The sequence below is a fragment of the Coenobita brevimanus genome, chromosome 48 (genome assembly GCF_032717465.1).
Source record: "Coenobita brevimanus isolate Jiangsu-jjx chromosome 48, ASM3271746v2, whole genome shotgun sequence".
Taxonomy (NCBI): domain Eukaryota; kingdom Metazoa; phylum Arthropoda; class Malacostraca; order Decapoda; family Coenobitidae; genus Coenobita; species Coenobita brevimanus.
The window spans coordinates 22,602,954-22,623,406 of NC_137001.1; the positions used below are offsets into that span (position 1 = coordinate 22,602,954).

General features: G+C 41.2%; 1 protein-coding gene across 1 annotated transcript; it reads left to right on the top strand.

Annotated features, from left to right (window-relative positions):
* The first annotated feature begins 798 nt into the window (after positions 1-798).
* Rab10 (RAS oncogene family member Rab10) lies at positions 799-12,137 on the top strand. The gene is made up of 6 exons (XM_080271919.1): positions 799-935; positions 1,985-2,045; positions 3,504-3,642; positions 9,582-9,671; positions 10,658-10,780; positions 11,867-12,137. The coding sequence occupies exons 1-6, from the start codon at positions 809-811 to the stop codon at positions 11,933-11,935; spliced, it is 609 nt and encodes a 202-aa protein (XP_080128045.1). The 5' UTR covers positions 799-808; the 3' UTR covers positions 11,936-12,137.
* The last annotated feature ends 8,316 nt before the right edge of the window (positions 12,138-20,453 follow it).

A 20,453-nucleotide genomic window follows, 5' to 3' on the forward strand; every position in this document is an offset into this window, starting at 1 on the left:
TGTCCGGTGTATCGTAACTCCAATAAACTTGGAATTAGTATTTTTTTGTATGTTGCAAGTTTGGTACGAAAATAGACACCGCGCAAGATATCGAAATTCAGGAAGCGTATTGTCGGATCGAGAACAGACCCTCATTAAGACAACAAGCATGTCCTTAATTTGGGGATAAATAGGCAAAAAGAAAACTAAGCTGACACCTTTAAGCTCTAAGCTCAAAGGGCAAGCTCGAATGATCCTTATGACGTCACCCCACAGGCAACGCTTCGACTTATATATTTTGTTATTTTAGTAAAGCCAATATATTCCCTTCTAAAATAAAACAATTCCTTCTCTATGAAACGTATATTTTACATGGAGTCAAGTACAGTACGAAAATGCAAGCGCCGAAGTATGTAGTTACCAAAGAACTTTTAAAAATTTAATTATGCTATTAATAATCGTCTTTTGAATATTTCGTCATTGCTGTGGAATATAACACCGTGTTTTATCACATAAAGTAACACAAGACATATTACATTTCAATATTACTATTATTTTGTGTGAAGGAAGTCATGTGATCATTAGTGCACTGATCATTATTCACGTTCCCCTGTGTAATCTATGGAATTTCTCGGGTATATAGAACCTCACACAAGTATGGATCAAACGTATCTATCTTTATCACAGCAGAATAAAAGTTTTGGAATAAATTAAGTGGAGATAAGGTGATAAATAAGGGAAGTGAGGGGTCCCGGGAATCACGGGGGCAGAGGAGGGTGAGGCAGGAGCAGGTCGACGCTTGACACTCGCTGGACAGTTTATTGTGAAAATGGCCAAGAAGACGTATGACCTCTTATTCAAACTCCTGTTAATAGGCGACTCAGGCGTTGGGAAGACATGCATACTCTTCAGGTTCTCAGATGACGCCTTCAACACCACATTTATATCGACCATAGGTGAGTTAAGACCTAAAGACTTGAATCACGGCGCTCTACACTTCCCCAGCCAAAATTATCAATCTTGTGGAATTTCTGGGTGGATCTGCTACCCAGGCCTCCCTAGCTGGTCATAATGGCGAGAATTGGCCCACCACTACCATCATGGGGCGTGGGAAGGGTGAAATAAAGGTGTAATGGTGGGTCAAGTGCAGGTGTGTTAAGGTGAGTCATCTACTTCGCCTCGCTACCTGTACTAATTGTTTACCTGGCCTCCTAATTACCTGCTTAAGCTCAATTCCATCCCTAGCTTAAGACAGGAGGGATATTATGGGCCATGCCTGATAGTTTCGTAAAATATTAACCTTGAGGGATGGCTCCATGGTTGAATGAAAGAGTATGGCAAGCTTTACTCTATCACTTTTTACCCTAACCTGGCCTAAAATTGCCACCTTCACCTTCACTGCTGAGGTGGAGCAGAGATTAGCACTAGAATATGATGCCAGTCACGAAGAAGTGCTATGGAAAGGGTACAGAGGCACAGTATTGTCTTTTTCTGCCACTGAGCTACGTGAAATATGCTGCAAAAGGACGAAAATCAGCGAAGATAGACTAAACAGAGCATAGTCATGAAGAAGTGCTATGGAAAGAATGTGGAGCCATCGTATTGTCTCTCTCTGTCACCGAGCTATGTAAAATAAGCTGCAAAAGGACGAAAATCAAGGCCAAGTTAGAGTGAAAAGAGTATAGAGCCAAAAGTAAAAAGGAAAGTCAGGAGTGTACATGGAAATCTATAAATTGGTTAGTTAAGTATAATAAAAATGAGGAGACATATTTAGAGCTCTTAGGGATAGATAAAAGTGTCTCCATTAGTTAGAAATATATGTAGCCAGTTAGGTTGAAATCCGGGTGGCCAATGTGGTAGTCTGGTTTATTTTACGAGTGGATGGTGACACTGGACATGGCATTTATCAGAGGCAGTGTTGTAGCTACAGGATGACTTTTTTTGTAAATTCTCTTCTGTATTCACTTTTGGCATTAAATTTACATATCCTGTTTTTTAATTTCAGGTATTGACTTCAAAATCAAAACCATTGAGTTAAGAGGAAAGAAGATTAAATTGCAAATATGGTGAGTATATAGCACTGTTTTTATGGCCAAGTTTCAGCAGTTCACATCACAGGATTTCAAAACAAAAAATATTGGTACTTTTTCTAGTAGATTTTAGTGTGATTTGAATGAATTTAAACTTCATTTTTTCTCCAGAAATCACTCGTTATGGAGATCATGTCCACCCAAGGCAAAATATATCTATTTTTGGGTAGTTATGGAAGTGCCCAGGTCGCCCACGGCAATGTTTACCAACGGTCTCTCCGACTGGCCAGATTGCTTACCAACCATCACTGCAACTGGACGCGTCAGTGTACCTCATGTCAAAGCAATGGCAAACTTGATGATTTAACCAAACCTAACCTAATCCAGCCTAACCTCACTTGCATTTGACAGCCAGCTTTCAGGTTTAAAAAGTGTGCATTAGGAAATTTAAATATGGCCGGCTATTGGCAGACGTCAGTGGAGAGACGAGGTAATTTTTGGACAGGCTTCAAGTTTCAGGCATAATCCAGGAAAACTGTTTAGTATTTTCTTAGTGATGTAGACTCTATAGTTCCCTACGTGTCAGCAGGTGGGTTGGTGGAGGGTTAGTACCCCTCCCAGTAAAACAACTAACTCAGAGACAAACAGCCACCCCTTAATGGATTATGGCGTCTGGCGATAAAAAGATAGACTGCCATATTGCACTACACCTGAAGCTTGCCTGTAAACACAAAACTGGGAGAGGAGGAACGATATAAAAACCTTTCAAGACAAACAAAGTCATGTTGTTTAACCCTTCGTCTGCTAATTATAACCTTTGCACTCCTCTGGCCGACTACAGAGGCATTTACTCATCTCATGGAAACTCAAGTTGATCAGTAAGTTAGATGAGTCACTCTGGTGTTGTATTGTCCCTTCATGTTCCTACCACCGTCACATGATACTGCTCCCTTCACGAGACCCCCTGAAGTGATGAAGAGGTTAATGAAGACTATATTCAACCCTTGAAGTAATGAAGAGGTTAATGAAGACTATATTGAACTCTGAAGTAATGAAGACTATATTGAACCCTTGAAGTAATGAAGAGGTTAATGAAGACTATATTGAACTCCTGAAGTTTGAAATGCCAATCTCAAGGATGAATAAATTTTAGTTAAGGTGGTTGTGGTGCTGCTGAAAATGATGCAATTAATGATGAGTGAAAATGATGTAATTAATGATGATGATGACTGATGCAGTTATTAATAATGATGTTGATGATGCTGTTAGTGTAGATGATGATGATGCTGTTAGTGAAGATGATGATGATGCTGTTAGTGAAGATGATGATGATGCTGTTAGTGAAGATGATGATGATGCTGTTAGTGAAGATGATGATGATGCTGTTAGTGAAGATGATGATGATGCTGTTAGTGAAAATGATGATGATGCTGTTAGTGATGATTACAATGATGATGAAGGAGCTAATAATACTGCTGCTTCTGTATTTTCTAGGGACACGGCAGGACAGGAGAGGTTTCACACCATCACCACATCGTACTACAGAGGCGCGATGGGCATTATGTTGGTGTACGATATAACCAACGCCAAGTCCTTTGACAACATAGCTAAATGGTTAAGAAATATTGATGAGGTAAGCACTACAAGAGATTTCAGTACCTATTATAACTGCCGGTTGTTTGTGTTATCGTGGTAGGTGGTGGCGACCATCATCCACTCACTTGATGTAGTGCTGCCTACTTCCTGCACCTTTATCATTCTTTTTTCTATGTCTGCCCTCCTCTCTTCCTATTTCTCACCATCATCCACTCACTTGAATATAATGCTGCCTACTTCTTCCTTCACCTTTATCATTCTTTTTCTGTGTCTATCCTCCACTCTTCCTATTTCTCCCATCTCCCTTGTCATTTTTTATTACTCTTCTTTCATTTTCAGGTGGCTTTACATTGAGTGACAAGCCTAATGGTTTCTTGAAAGCCAGGAACCCATTTATAACACTTGGTGGTAACCATATAACCAACCTTTATGTGTTCCCTACATGTCAACAGGTGGGTTGGTGGAGGGTTAGTGCCCCTCGCTGTATAATAACTAACTCAAAGACAATTGGCTACCCCTTGCAGGATTATGGCATCTGGCTGTAGATAGATAGATAGTTTGTGTTAAATGTGGGATAACAATAGACCAAGAAGATGGTGATGATAGTTATGATTCTTATTTGACAACTCAGCAAAATAGTTAAGAAATAGTGATGTCAGGAGTATATTAATTTCGGTATTTATAATAGTGTGTGTAAATTGCTGCACTTCTTTGTGACTGGCACCCCATTCTAAGTGTTATTCTATTGTTACAACTCTGCATTATGGAGAGATGACAGTTTTTGGTTAAGTTAGAGTAAAAAGAGTGTAGAGTTGAAAAGTGGTGTAAAGGGGATGGAAGAGGAAACTGGCAGGGGTTGAAGCTAATTGGATGATTTATGTACAAAAGAGCATATGACAAGGATGAAGAGTTTGACATCCATTTATTTTTTTTTATTTTTTATTTTTTTTTTTTATGCGAGGAAGAAGGAATCAAAGGCCATGAGCCCGCAGTAACAGTTCCCTCCAAGAGAAAAACAAAATACAATAGAGAGCCAAATTCAAGATCCGATCATTTTGAGATGCCTGGACACACTGCGTTTGAAAGACTGGAGATCATAGGCAGCAGGAAATACAGATAGAGGGAGACAGTTCCAGAGCTGACCTGTTGCATAAATGAAAGACTGGGAGTAACGGTTAACTCTTGCATTAGAGAGTTGGACAGAAAAGGGATGAGAGTTTGCTGCCAGACGGGTGCCACGCGCACGTCGTAGAGGTGGAGGAATGCAAGCAGACAGTTCATAGGAGCAGTGACCATTAAAGTAGCGATAGAAAAGAGATAAAGATGCAACAGTGCGGCGAAGAGACAGAGGTTGAAGGGAGTCAGTAAGAGGAGGAGAGTTAATGAGACGAAAAGCCTTTGACTCCACCCTATTGAGAAGAGCTGTGTGTGGGGAGCCTCCCCACACATGAGAGTTGTACTCCACACAGGGGTGGATAAAACCCCTGTATAGAGACAACAATTGTGCAGGGGTAAAGAAAGAGCGGAGTCGGCTTAGCAAACTCAGTCTTTTGGAAGCAGATTTTACAAGAGATGTAATATGATCTTTCCAAGATAAGTCCCGAGTAAATGAAACCCCAAGCATGTTCAAGGATGATGCAGGATTAAGCTGAATATTATTAAACATTAATGGGTATACCTGTGGAAGATTTTGTCGGGTTGATAGGTGTAAGAACTGAGTCTTAGATGCATTAAAGACAACCATATTATTTTTACCCCAGTCAGAGATACGAGCCAAGTCAGACATTAGGTGTGCCATAGCCTCATCCCTTGTTTCTTGAAGTAACTGTTGAGATGGGCGTTGCGGGAACCGAATGGAAAGGTGAAGGGTGGAGTCATCAGCGTATGAGTGGATAGGGTTAGATGTACAGCTTAGAAGATCATTGATGAATAAAAGGAAGAGAGTTGGTGACAGGACAGAGCCCTGAGGAACACCACTGTTGATAGATCTAGGAGAAGAACGATGGCCGTCTACAACAGTGGCTATAGAACGACCAGAAAGGAAGCTAGCGATGAAGGCACAGATAGAAGGATAGAAACCGTAGGAGGGCAGTTTGGAAATTAAAGATTTATGCCAGACTCGATCGAAAGCCTTTGAGATGTCAAGTGCAATGGCAAAGCTTTCGCCGAAGTCCCGAAAGGAGGATGACCAGGAGTCTGAAAGGTAGGTGAGAAGATCGCCAGTGGAGCGTCCCTGACGGAACCCATACTGACGATCGGAAAGAAGGTTGTGATAGGAAAGATGCCTTAAAATTTTTCTATTAAGAATTGACCCGAAAACTTTTGAAATACAGGACGTTAAAGCAATTGGACGATAGTTGAAGGGTTGGGAGTGGTCACCCTTCTTTGGGACTGGCTGAATGAGAGCAAACTTCCAGCAAGAAGGAAAGGTACAAGTTGACAGACAAAGGCGAAAGAGTTTGCCTAGGCAGGGTGTAAGCACAGAAGCACAGTTCTTGAGAACAACAGGAGGGACCCCATCAGGCCCATATGCCTTGTTAGTACTGAGGCCAGTGATGGCAGAAAATACATCAACTGAAGAAATTTTAATGTCAGCCATGAGGAAGTCAGAGGGGAGAAGTGATGGAGGAACAGCACCGGAATCGTCTAAGGTGGAATTGGAGGAGAAAGTCTGTGCGAAGAGATCTGCTTTATCAGTAGAAGAAATAGCTACAGAACCATCAGAGTAGAAAAGAGGAGGGAAGGATGATGAGGTAAAGTTGTTAGAAAGATTTTTGGCAAGGTGCCAGAAGGAGCAGGAAGAATTCGAGTTGGAGAGTTGAGAGCATTTAGTATGGATGAAATTATTTTTAGTAGAGCGAAGAACAGACTTAGCACGATTCCGGGCAGAAACGTAAAGATGATGTGATTCAGGGGTGGGTTGGCTCCGGTACCTTTTGTAGGCCCTCTCCTTGTTGTGGACAGCATTAGAACAAGCGTGATTAAACCAAGGCTTTCTTGCGTTAGTCAAAGGATATGAGAAAGGAATGTATGCTTCCATGCCCGAGAGAATAACCTCCGTAATGCGCAAGGCACACTCAGGTGGCTCACGGCCATGGAAGCAATAATCATTCCAGGGAAAATCAAAGAAGTACTGCCTGAGGGCCTCCCAGTTCGTGGCTCCAAAATGCCACAGACGACGTTTCCCTGGAGGGTCCACAGGCCGTACCGGAGTGATAGGACAGGTTAAGGTAATAAGGTTGTGATCGGAGGAGCCCAACGGAGAGAAAAGATTAACAGAGTAAGCAGAAGGATTAGTTGTGAGGAAGAGGTCAAGTATGTTGGAGCTCTCTCCAAGGCGGTCAGGGATACGGGTAGGGTGCTGTACAAGCTGCTCTAGGTCATTAAGGATAGAAAAGATGTAGGCTTGTTCACCAGGTGGATCCGTGAAAGGAGAGGAGAGCCAAAGGTGGTGGTGAACATTGAAATCTCCAAGAATGGAGATTTCAGAGAAAGGAGAAATGGACAGAATGTGTTCCATCGTAGAAGTAAGATAGTCGAAGAATTTTTGATAGTCAGTAGAATTAGGGGATAAGTAAACAGCACAGATATATTTAGTCAGAGAATGACAGGAAAGCCGAAGCCAGAGTGTGGAGAATTCAGAAGAATCAAGTTCAGGAACATGAGAGCAAGATAAGTCGTTGCGTATGTATACACAACAGCCACCTTTGGCTTTGAAATGAGTATAGAGAAAGTAGGAGGATACAGAAAAAGGTTATTAAACAAGTCAGTGGATTATTCTTTGTGTGTGTGTGTGTGTGTGTGTTTGTGTGTGTGTGTGTTCTTACCTAATTGTATCTTTACAGGAATGAGTCAAGCTCGTACTGTCCTGTGTCTTAAACCATATTTATCGTGTGTGTGTGTGTGTGTGTGTGTGTTTACATAAAGGTACTGCACTATATACTGTACTGAGGACCATACTTACACATATGGTTGGATTCTCACAGTCAAAATTGCATAACACCAGCCTGTCAGTGGTATATGTAGAGTACTAATAAATTCATGGTATTTCAGTGGCAGCTTTACTACTGTTGAGGCACAGAGCATAGACAGTCTTCATTTATTTATTACTTTGAGCCACTAAGCATAGAATCCTAATTTAAATACAGCTGTTTTACTTTGACAATTTGGCGATTTTTTCATTACTGTATTAGGCTGCGAATGAATGTGTTTGAATGGATGAGTAAATGGGGAGTGTGTCGTCCTGTCTCGGCTACCTCCCTTTCCTTGGGGGTACCAGCCTAGGTATATAGAATAGAATAGTATTAGGCTGCTGATGAATGAATTACTATAACACATTACTCACTGAAAGCTGCATGATTCGAGATAAAGCTGTTTTTATTTATTTTTATATGTTATTAATCAATCACCTGAGAACTAGAAGCCTAAAATCACCTAAAAGGAAGGAAGGGACTGAATAGGGAGGCTGTCAGAGATTGAGCAGTGTGGAGGGAAGGGACTGAATAGGGAGGCTGCCAAAGACTGAGCAGTGTGGAAGGAAGGGAGTTAATAGGAAGGCTGCCAGAGATTGAGCAGTATGGAGGGAAGGGACTGAATAGGGAGGTTGACTGAGATCAAGCAGCGTGAAGGGAAGGGCTTGAATAGGGAGCCTGCCAGAGATTGAGTTGTGTGGAGGGAAGGGACTGAATAGGAAGGCTGCCAGAGATTGAGCAGTGTGGAGGGAAGGGACTGAATAGGAAGGCTGCCAGAGATCAAACAAAGAGGAGAGCTGCCATGAGGTGACCAAATAGATGCATGGAAGCCAGTAGGAGCCTTTAAAAATGATAGTGTTTAGCAGAGAGTTAAATGTCAAGCTCAATTTCCTGTCTCTTAACTACCCCTCAGTCTGTGGTGACGACATAGTGTTACAAAATAGTGAGTGAGTCATGTGTGTTGTAATGTCTTCCATGTTTAGTGAGGTGATGTAATGGTATATGAGGGAAGGGGGAGTGAGTTGGGGGAAGGGCACCCAAATGGTGGGTGACAGAGCGACTTGGAGGCGTTTTGTCTGCGGCCACCCTTTGCAGGATTAGGGCGTCAGGCTATAGATAGTTAGATGGATGTAACGGTTGGAAAATGAACAGACCTGGATCTTAGACTTTTCATGGGGCAGCACAAGTGGAGAGGATGGAGGGTGAGAGACTGATGAGGAGAGTGTATGTGAGTGAGGTGGAGGCCAAGGATGAGATGGAGGGATGGGGTGGAGAGGTATATGATAGAGGGGGGTGTGAGTTGGGAGCAGAGCAGTGAAATGGCGGGGGACGGCGACGTGGAGGCGATGTGTTTGTGGCCACCCTTTTTGGGATTAAGGCGTCTGGCAATAGATAGATAGACAAGATACTGCTGCATATATATTGTAACCCTTTTATCTATTCATCTTTATTTGTATTTCTGTTATTGCCTGACATTATTCAGCTGAGGGCGGCATCTTTTCCTGTACTTTACCGAGACGCCGTTGGGTAAAAACAGATTAACTTTATTTCTCCTGCATTTTGTTATTATTTTATTTTATTTGTCTCCTGCCCATAAAAATCTACCCATAAAAATTGTGGACTGCTGTACCAAAGTCTTGAATCCCAATGCTTTGAAGAGAATGATTAATTGGACTGAGTTCTGTCGTCTTCCTGCCATAAAGAGCTTTGTAGAGAGAGAGAGGGGGAGAGAAAATGTTTGCATTTTACTAGTAGATATTTAAAGTAATGGAGATCCTATGTAAACTGAGAGCGAGAGAGAGAGAGAGCTCCTACATACATTCACTTGCATCCAGAGCGACTTAGAGGCATTTTGTCTGCGGCCATCCTTTGTGGGATTAGGACGTCAGGCTATAGATAGATAGATAGATATTTAAAGTAATGGAGATCCTATGTAAATTGAGAGAGAGAGAGAGAGAGAGCTCCTACATACATTCACTTGCATCCAACTTCTCTCTCGTTGCAGCATGCGAATGAAGATGTTGAGAAGATGATCCTGGGCAACAAGTGCGACATGGAGGACAAGCGCGTCATCCCCAAGGAGAAGGGAGAGGCTGTGAGTGATAGACTAGACTGATTTTCTTTTTTCCTATCCCTCTGGCAGGTATATGTTGTTGTTGTCCCTGATTTCTGTCCTTTGGCAACTTTTTTTCACCTAGCATAGTGGCTGAAAAAAGGCAATGCTATGGTTCTGTGCCCCTTCCATAGCACTTCTTTATAACTAGCATCATATTCTTGTGGTAATCTATAGTTACACCTCAAGTGGCATTATATTCTAGGGTTCATCTATTGTTACACCTCAAATAGTATCATATTCTGGTGTTAATCTATTGCTACACCTTATATAGCATCATGTTCTAGTGTTAATCTATTGCTACACCTCATCTAGCATCATATTCTAGTGTTAATCTATTGCAACACCTTATCTAGCATCATATTCTAGTGTTAATCTATTGCAACACCTTATCTAGCATCATATTCTAGTGTTAATCTGTTGTTACACCTCATCTAGCATCATATTCTAGTGTTAATCTATTGCTACACCTCAGCTAGCATCATATTCTGGTGTTAATCCGTTGTTACACATTAATCACACAAGATGGAGAGCTGGCAGTTTAGGCCAAGTTAGAAGATGAGAGCAGAGAGGTATATGAGAGAGGGGGTGTAAGTTGGGGGAAGGGCAGCAAAATGGCAGGGGACGGGGCAACATGGAGGTGATTTATTTATGGCCACCCCTTATGGGATTAAGGCACCTGGCTATAGATTGATATGGGAAAGCAAGTATGGCATAGATAAATAGCAGTGTCACCTTGAGGGAGGGGGAGGCCAAGGATGAGATGGAGGGATGGAGTGGAGAGGTATATGAGAGAGGGGGATGTGAGCTGGGAGCGGGGCAGTGAAATGGCAGGGGACAGGGCGACATGGAGGCAATTTGTTTGTGGCCACCCTTTTTGGGATTAAGGCATCAGGCAATAGATAGATAGACCTTGAAATTTCTATACCCCATCCCTGTCCACTATTAATCGAGCACCATGATGGCAGATTGGGAGGGAACACAGCATCCGGTTCCTTGAAACATCAGCCAAGGCCAACATCAACATCGAGCAGGCCTTCCTTGAACTGGCAGAGGCTATTCTCAACAAGACACCTGGACGCGACCCACAGGTGAGAATTAATACTTGCCGTTTTGTCGTTTATCCTCAAGGAATGTGACGAGGGTTAGTTTACAAGTGATGATGTTTAGGTAAATGTGGTGAGGGTTAATTTACAAGTGATGATGTTTAGGTAAATGTGGTGAGGGTTAATTTACAAGTGATGATGTTTAGGTAAATGTGGTGAGGGATAGTTAGTTTACAAGGGACGATGTTTAGGTAAATGTGGTGAGGGATAGTTAGTTTAGAAGGGACGATGTTTAGGTAAATGAATGAAGGATCTATTTCTGCCCAGCGTCCTCAGTATAGGAAGGAACTGGGTATTTTCAAAAGTTAAAAACAGGAACTCCAAGGAAGGAACAGATTGAATTTCATAGTTACAAGTACTATTATTATTGTTAATATTTATTTTTGGCTGTTCTGCTTTTCAGCCGCCTCTCCTTCCTTGAGGTGGGACATGGCAGGATATTGGCAGAATTAGTCCATCAGTCTATTAGTGGCAGCGTCCTTTGATAACTGTAGCTGTTGTTGCATTTTATATACCTCACACAGGGTTGCGAGAGGCAGACCGAGAGAGACCTGGGATGGGGTTATAGTGTGTGGCCTCAGGAATAAGGGACTGAATAGGGGGACAGCCAGAGATTGAGAAGCGCGGAGAGTTGCCATTGGGTGATGATGCCTGACGCATGCATTTTGGAGCCTTTATAAACGAAATGAAACGTCATTCTTTATAAACGATGTGATACGAACTCGTACCACACAACGCCTACTTTTTCCAACATTACCATCAATTTAGAGCTCTTTTCCTGACCATTTTCTTTCAGTCTCACTTGCGTCAAATTATTCCTCATTCCTCACTCCACTCATTCTCTCTTCCCCATTCATTCTCTGCTCCTCCATTCTCCTCCCACCCACTCACTCTCCTCCTTGTTCATTCTCTCCCCCCACTCATTTTTTCACCACCACTCATTCTCCCCCTCCACTCACTCACCCCACCCCTACACATTCTCTCTCTGCCACTTATTCTTCCCCACACTATATAATTCTCCTCTCACCCCCTCCTTCTCCCCCTCACTCAATCTCTCCCCCACACATACAGGAAGGTCAAGACAGTACAGTGCATCCAGAGAGGAGCCGGGGTCGACCAGACAGACAGTGCTGCGCGTAGATAAACAACAACGACAGCAACAACAAGAAGAGGACGTCGCCACCCAGCCACTTGCAACGGCACTACGGCAACATCGGAGAACCCCAGGATAGTGAAGAGAGCTAGTGGCTTGCATGATTTGTCTCGGTTTTGTTTACCTGTCGAAAATTACAACACATGACCTGCTAAACTGTGGTGTATCATTATTATTATTACTATTATTATTTTTGGTGTATTATTATCATTTTTATCATTATTATTATTATTATCATTATCTGTGGTGTATTATTATCATTATTATTATTATTTATTTATTTATATTTTTTTTTTTTATTTATTTTTTTTTTTTTGCATACGCCAATTCCAATCCATGTTTACAGGATGGTTAAAAAAGATTTTTATTTTTATTTTTTTATTATAGCTTAATATTTCTTCATTATCTGGAAAGTTGGACTATTTTTCAGTTTTGAGCTCTCCCCCCCCCAGAAAAACTAAGCATATCCCAACCCCAGAAATTTTGAGAATATGTCAACCCCCCAAAAAACAGCATATGCTAACATGTGCAACTGAGTATTTTGGGAAGATGAAGCATATGTTGATTCTGAGCTCTGTATATGACGTTTTTGAGAAATTCTGAGCACATCGCAAAATTGTGGTAGATTTATTTATCCTCGAAAAATTGAAATCTCTTAAATCCACTGATGTATTTCTGATTTTATTCTTGCCTGACCTTTTTTTTAATATACTTTTTCTTGCTGTCTCCAGATGGTTTTGTTCAGGTTCAGAAAGGCTGTTGAACTGGAGGGGTTATATATGGCCTCTGAGGGGTTAAACACAGCCTTCATTACCCCCTCCACTACCAGAGGGCCGAGGATGAGGTGCAGGGGTGGAGTGGAGAGTATATGATGGAGGAGGGTGTGGGCTGGGAGGAGGGCAGTGAAATGGTAGGGGACAGGGTGACATGGAGGCGATTTGTTTGTGGCCACCTCTTGTGGAATTGAGGCGTCTGGCAATAGATAGATAGATAGGTTAGTCATTGGAGCCTTTACAAACATTGACCCTTTCACTACCAGGGGGCTGTAGCAAACTGAATGAATTATCTGATAACATTGTGGGTGGAGTTGTGAGAGGCAGACCGAAAAATACCTGGGATGAGGTCACAGTGTGTGACCTCAGGGATAAGGGACTGAATAGGGAGGCTGCCAGAGATCAAGCAGCATGGAGAGCCGCCATTAGGTGACCAAGGCCGATGTATGGAAGCACACTGGAGCCTTTATAAATGATACGATATGAACCTAACTCCTTTTTTTGACTAGCCAGTGAGGTGATGCCTGTTTGGGTTCCACACGAGGGGTGGCTGCAGTTTATTGCTTGCTTGATGTCGTAAATGTTGGAACTGACCCCCGTAGAAAATGGACCTGATGATGATGATGATGATTATTATTACTGTTGTTGTTATTTATTATTATTATAACCATCTTAAGCCTGTAGTCCACTGGGTTTGAGTTTCATGTGAGACTAGGGTTGCAAGTACTACTAATACTTATACTACTACCATCACAACTACTACTATCACCACCACCACCACCACCACCAGAAGACCTCAACCCCTTCAATACAAAACACCTTTCCTAACGAATTAAATCATCTAGCAGGAGCAAGAATGAGCTAAAAAGAAATATGTCACCTGGATCTGAGGGATTTAATATACCTGCCTTCAAAGAGACTCACTGGAGGGAGGGAGCGAGAAATTTAAAAAGAAAAATAATGATGAACTTGTGATGTAAAATGGGAGGAGAATTTTAGGAAGCAGGGGAAGTCAAAACAGAAAAATAAAGTGAGAATTTTCAAAAACGAGAAACGAGTGATATAGAAGGGGGAGACATTTTGAAAACCGAAAAATAATCATATAGAAAGGAGAATTTTGGAAAACATGAAGGAGAAATTTTGGAAAACATGAGGGAGAAATTTTGGAAGCAGAAATAGTCATACAGAAGGGAGGAGAAATTTAAACAAGAAACTAGTTATATATATAGATGGAAGAATAATTGTTTTGAAAGCAAAGGACACTAGTAATATTTTTGTGTTTGTGTTTGTACCCTACTCTAAGGCTTGACGCTACACCAATTTCTTATACTGCACTCAGGGGACGATTTGTGGGTCATTGAGAGTCGTAAGGGAGGTCGTTTGAGGCCGCTGATGTATGCTTGGATTTAATGCGGTTGGAGAGGGACGCCTTCGTGTGGTGGCACTGATATAACCCAGCTCCTGCCCTGCCTGGTTATAAGAACATCCCTCAGCTTACTCCCCATACCCTGATGGAGGCTGGTTGACTGTAAGATGGTGTGAAGGAAGATGGTGGACAGTAGGATGAGATGGAGGAGGACTGTAGGATGAGATGGAGGAGGACTGTGGAGTGTAGGAGGGCATGAAGGAAGATGGTGGACGGTAGGATGGTGTGAAGGAAGATGGTGGACTGAAGGATGGCATGAAGGAAGATGGTGGACTGAAGGATGGCATGAAGGAAGATGGTGGACTGAAGGATGGCATGAAGGAGGATGGTGGAGCATAGGAGGAGGACAACTTCAGCCTGCAGTCCACCGGGTTCACATTCAGACAAGACCACACCCATGCTATATAAAGGAAATCCATCTTGTCGAGGGGACATACAAGACCTACAGTATATATATGTAACTCCTCTAGTTTGAAAAGTCTAGCGTGAATAAGAACAAGGAATGGCAAGAGGAAATTAGCTAAGGAAAAAAGAAACAAAGGCCGACATGGGTCCACTCCAACATGAGATGATTTCCCGGGTTAAATTAAAGCAGTGAGGGGTTGCAGGAATAAAATGATGAAATACAGAAATGTAGATGAAGGATTTACTTATTTCTGGACGCAATATTTCAATTTTATTTCATTCTGAGCGCAACATTTCATATAATTATTACTGTCATTATCATTCTGTGTACCGTATCATCATTTTCTGTCATTATTATTATTATTATTATTATGCAAGTTATGGTGCGTTTCAATCATTTTTATTATTATTATTATTATGATGGAAGTTACGATGTGTTTGTTAGTGCTGTGCGTGTGTGTAATGCTTTGTGATCAGCCTCTCGAATCTGGATTATCATTTCTTCTTCCTGGTACCAGACTGTCTTATTCAGCTTAGGGTAGACTTTTTTTTTTTTTTGGCTGGAGATATTAAATACAGTCACAGTAGTAGTAGCTGTAATCTCAGGCTCATCTCATTGTGAACCCAGTGGACTGCAGGCTGAAGTTGCCCCTCCCCTGCAGTCCACCATCCTGTGGGGGGATAGGGAAGGGACTGAGGGATGTTTGCATGAACCAGGCAGCTCCACCACCCACATCAGTGCCACCACATGTAGTCATTCCTCAGCAGAGCCACAGAATAAATCCCGTTAATACAAGAGCCCATCCCAAGCTGAATATAATAGGTCATAGAACAGCAAGAAGGGAAAAATATATAAATGTTAGCCAAGTTCGAGAGGTTAAAACTGACTGAAAACATGACTTGAAGGTGCAATGGAAATAATTACTTCACACTTCATTAATACTGTGCACTATAGCCTTAGTTCCTTCATTAGTAATCTGTAATCCCTGGACCTGAAGGATGTCACGATTTTATTTTTGCTTTCTGGGTGATTTTATGTTGCACAGGAGGGATGCAAAATAAAAATAATACTAAAAAAAAATGGAGGGTTTAGATATGGTCTGTTCTTACTCATAAACACAGCCATTTGAGCACAGATTTCCACATGCATTTTTAAGACATATCCAAGGTGCGTGAACATCTACAAGAGGCTAAAATGCTGAGAATATATGACAGAAGGAGAGAAACTGAGACTATTCTTTGATTAAAGTTTTCAGTCATATCCTGCAATAAGATGGGACGTTTTTTATTTTACCAGTATCTTAATTGTGATGGTTATATACTTGCTTACTCTCCCTGGTTTTTCAGGTGTAGTGACATTTTCTGACATTAGCCAAAAAGTATGCCGAGTAGGTAATTCACAGCTAAACGACCAGCATGTGAAGGACAAAGGTGGTGTCCGTAATGAAACAGAGCCAGAAACCACAAAGATACTGCACACACTACACTGGCATTTCCCAACCACTGCCAAAAAAGTGTTTAGACGGGAATGAAAGTCTAGCCTGATGCCAGAGGACAAGGTGATGTGGAAGTAAATTCTCTTCGGCCACTCCCTGTAGAATTAAGGCACCTGGCTATAGATAGATAATATATAGAGTGCTAATCCCCTCACTTACACATGCCTCCTTAGCAGTATAAAGTCATCTGGTGGAAGCAAGAATGAAGTAACAAAGACATCCTTGAACTGATAGGTTTAAAAGACTTTGGATGAAAGTGGTTGAATGTGTGTGTGTGTGAGAGTGTGTACGTGTAAGAGAGTGGCACAGTGTCATGCACAAAAATACTGCATGGTCAGGACAGTTTAGGAGGAAGCACATAAGCCTACATTATCACCGGCGTACGAGTTCTTATAGCATTTCTCCAACAGCATTTATTTATTTTTTATTTCACCTTAATATCCAACTCTCCCTCTCTTAAGTTCTTGATGCTCCAGATTTATCAGAATGTGAACCCAGTGGACTGCAGGCTGAATCTGACCTCCTGTAGACCATCATCCTCTTTGGGAGATAGGGTGGGAAGTGAAAGGTGTTAGTATGATTTATCTGTACTGTAACAAGGCAGTGGAGCAAGCCATATGTATCACTGCCACCACATGTAGGCATCCCTCACCACCAACAGCCAAAAGCAGTAACACACATTAACCATTAGGAAGATTAACAACACCCCCAAAATATCAAGGTGTATAAGAGAGGCGATTTGTTTGTGGCCACCCCAAACGGGATTGAGGCGTCTGGCAATAGATAGATAGATAGATAAGAGAGGTGGGGGTGTAAGTTAGGGGAAGGGCAGTGAAATGGCAGGGGACAGGGCAACATGGAATTTATTTGTGGCCACCCTTTATGGGATTAAGGCGTCTGGCTTAAGATAGATGTAAGAAATAGATCCCCAAGGAAGAGATGGTGTAAGATCTCGTACGCTGGTGAGAATGAAGTGTGCCAGTCGAGGAAATACCACTACATGCTTGCAATGTGATAACCAAATTTAGTTTTACGAGAGGAGGTCAGACTGGGTGGGAAATGGTAAATGAGGACGTGTTACTGTTTCTTCTACCTGCTTTTATATGCAAAGAAGTAATGTCAGATTCTATTTATTGTTCTCTGTGGTATGTAACATGGTGACTACTGATTGTGTTCACTTGTAGGGTATGGACAGGGCTGGATATGTAGGGTCGTGACTAGCCATTTGGACTAGTTGATGATGAAACGAACTAGACCATGAAAAACAAAGACGGTCTTGAATAAATTGGGTCTTGACTAGCCATTTGGACTAGTTAATGCTGAAACAAACTGGACCATGAAAAACGGAGAGGGTCTTCAATAAATCGGGTCTTGACTAGCCAATTGAACTAGAGTGAAAACAACTAGCCTATGAGTGAAGATTAGCCCTGTGTTTTATTACTAGCCCATGGATGAAGACTAGCCCTATTTTTTTTCTCTCTCTCACCAGAAAATGTATAAAATCTTGCTTTAAGTATACCAGACGCTGAAGCATAAACTGTACCATATTGTGATGCTCTTGATGCCTATGTTTACTTATACTCCTTTGAACACAATAAACATTTAGATGATTCTCAAACGTTAGCTTTCCTTTACGATTATTTAAACTTTACTTGGCAATACGAAAAGCACACATGACAAAACCATGATCATTTTTATCATTATTATTATTATTATTTATTATTATTATTTTTACTACTACTACTACTACTACTATTATTATTATTATTATTATTATTATTTTTATTACTATTATTATTATTATTATTATTATACCTCCATATCTAAGAGTTGGGTGAGATACAGCCAGGAAGAAGGAGAGAGAAAGTACCGTATGAAAGATGTAACTATCACTGGCATTCCCGGTAAAATGGGCCACACACTCACCCACAAATCATACAAGCCCTTGGAATCCTGGCTCCCTATCACAAGCCTTATTAACTGCACATCTGGGAGCATTTTCCTTCACTTATACTAATTCCTTCACTTAAGTTATCCATTCATCCATCACCCAATCCTCCGTCACCCCATGAGCAGAGCAGGAACCCGGGGCTGGGCAAGTTGGTCCTGACATTTAGGATTACAGTCATCCACAGTGGTAAATGGAATTATTACTGCTATTATTATTATCATCATCATTCATTTTTCCTTCATTCTTTTGGCATCATTGTTGTTATTACTGTATTTTTATTATTATTATTTTTCTATTCTTTTGGCATCATTTTTGTCTTCTTTTTAAACCTTTGTCTTTCCCTTAATTTCCTTCATTTTCTTGGCATCATTGTTATTATTTTTCTTTATTTTTCTTTAATTTTGGACTCACTGCCTTTTTTTTTCCCTCCCTCCCTCTCTCTCTCTCTCTCTTTTACTGATCAAATGGTACAGTATTAACCCCTTCAGACCCAGGACCCCCTTTTCACCTTACTCTTGCCATCTGAATATTTTACTCAACTTCGGATATTTCTTACTGGAGTGCGAAAGAAAGCCAGACCTTGTATTGTTGGGTAAGGATGCTCCCTAACACCTCTTCCTTGGTGATTTATTTTTGGGTATGTCTGACTAATGGCCCTGTGTATGTTATTTATGCTGAGTATGGTAACATTAGATGGATTTATGTAATACAGGTGAGGAGAGCAAAATAAATCAATTTGGAAAAGGTGTTAGGGAGCTACATCAAAAGGATCTACATAACCAAGAGTGGACAGTAAGGTGTAAAAGAAAAATAAATTGCTTGGGAAAAGGTGTTAGGGAGCTACATGGATTTATATAACCAGGAGAGGGCAGTGGGGTGAAAAAAGGAAAAAATAAATTGATTAGGAAAAGGTGTTTGGGAGCTACAATGATCTACTGTATATAGGCTAACCAGGAGAGGACAGTAAGGTGTAATAGGCAAAATAAATCACTTGGGAAAAGGTGTTAGGAGCTACAAGGATCTACTGTATATAACCAGGAGAGGACAGAAGGTGTAATAAGCAAAATAAATCACTTGGGAACAGGTGTTAGGGAGCTTCCTTGACTGACAAGGATACATGTCCCTAAGTTGACGCGCTTATCACTGCAATGATAACCTGGATGTTTTTTTTGAGACAATGAATGACGGAAAAACAAAGGGAAAACACACGTGTGGTCAAAGATGGTTGGCCTTGTACAGTTTTCCCAATTTGCTTTATATAACTGTGTAACGTTTGGAGTCTATATTTAATACACTTATACCCGAGTGACTGACGGACGACTCTGGTAAACTGACGATGTACACACACCGGTAACTGTTGAGCGGGAGAGAGAGAGAGACAGATTAGAGCTTCAGTTTTTTTACAGAGAGAGAGAGAGATTAGAGCTTCAGTTTTTTACAAAGAGAGAGAGAGATTAGAGCTTCAGTTTTTTACAGAGATTAGAGCTTCAGTTTTTTACAGAGATTAGAGCTTCAGTTTTTTACAGAGATTAGAGCTTCAGTTTTTTACAGAGATTAGAGCTTCAGTTTTTTACAGAGATTAGAGCTTCAGTTTTTTAGAGAGAGAGCTAGAGTTTTTTTTACAGAGAGAGAAGTGACAGCTGGATTTTTTTTTACAGAGAGAGGTTAAAGCTGGAGTTTTTTTTTTACAAAGTGAGGTTAGAGCTGGATTTTTTTTTTACAAAGAGAGATTGGAGCTTGAGTTTTTTACAGAGAGAGAGAGGTTAGAGCTTGAGTTTTTTTTACAGAGAGAGCTTAGAGCCTCAGTTTTTTCCCTGATGTTTTGCACTACACAGAACCAAAGAGACATTTATCATAGCTGGAGTTCTTTATTTGCTTGAAGGTTTTGGGTGACACAGAGCGAGGCTGAGGAAGAAGAGAGTTTGAAGTGTGAATGTCGGGGGTAGAGTTCTGAAAGGCAGACCTAAAGAGACCTGGGACTGAATAGGGAGGCTGCCAGAGATCAAGCAGCATGGAGAGCCGCCATTAGGTGACCAAGGCTGACACATAAAAGCATGCTGGAGCCTTTATAAACGAATCGAACTCTCCGAAGATGGGTTCTGTGTAGCCCAAAATGTGACACAAGATAAAGACTTAAGTGCTAACCTCTGTCTCTCTCTCTCTCTCTCTCAGTATCTCCACTTGTCTTAATGCATCATCTACACCAGTAATTGTTTTGAATATATACCAGTCTGTTTTGAACCCGTTTGTGTCTCTCATTTTGAAATTTCAGAATCTGGCATTTGCTGGAAGTCTAGGAAGGAAAAAGAAAACTGACTAAACCTGAATGTTGAGTGAAATGTAGCGATGATTAAGTGCGGTTTGTTACTCTAAAATAACTGGGTAAATAAGTGTTCTAAGATGACGCACAAACGAGGTGATTTTAGGGCTGACTGTGAGTAAAAAACAATGCTA

Bases quoted from the DNA above. Each gene is read 5' to 3' on its own strand.
- Rab10 (XM_080271919.1), top strand. From the start codon at position 809: ATGGCCAAGAAGACGTATGACCTCTTATTCAAACTCCTGTTAATAGGC. The intron at 2,046-3,503 runs GTGAGTATATAG...TGTATTTTCTAG, and splicing joins AAGATTAAATTGCAAATATG to GGACACGGCAGGACAGGAGA. The intron at 9,672-10,657 runs GTGAGTGATAGA...CCATGATGGCAG, and splicing joins CCAAGGAGAAGGGAGAGGCT to ATTGGGAGGGAACACAGCAT.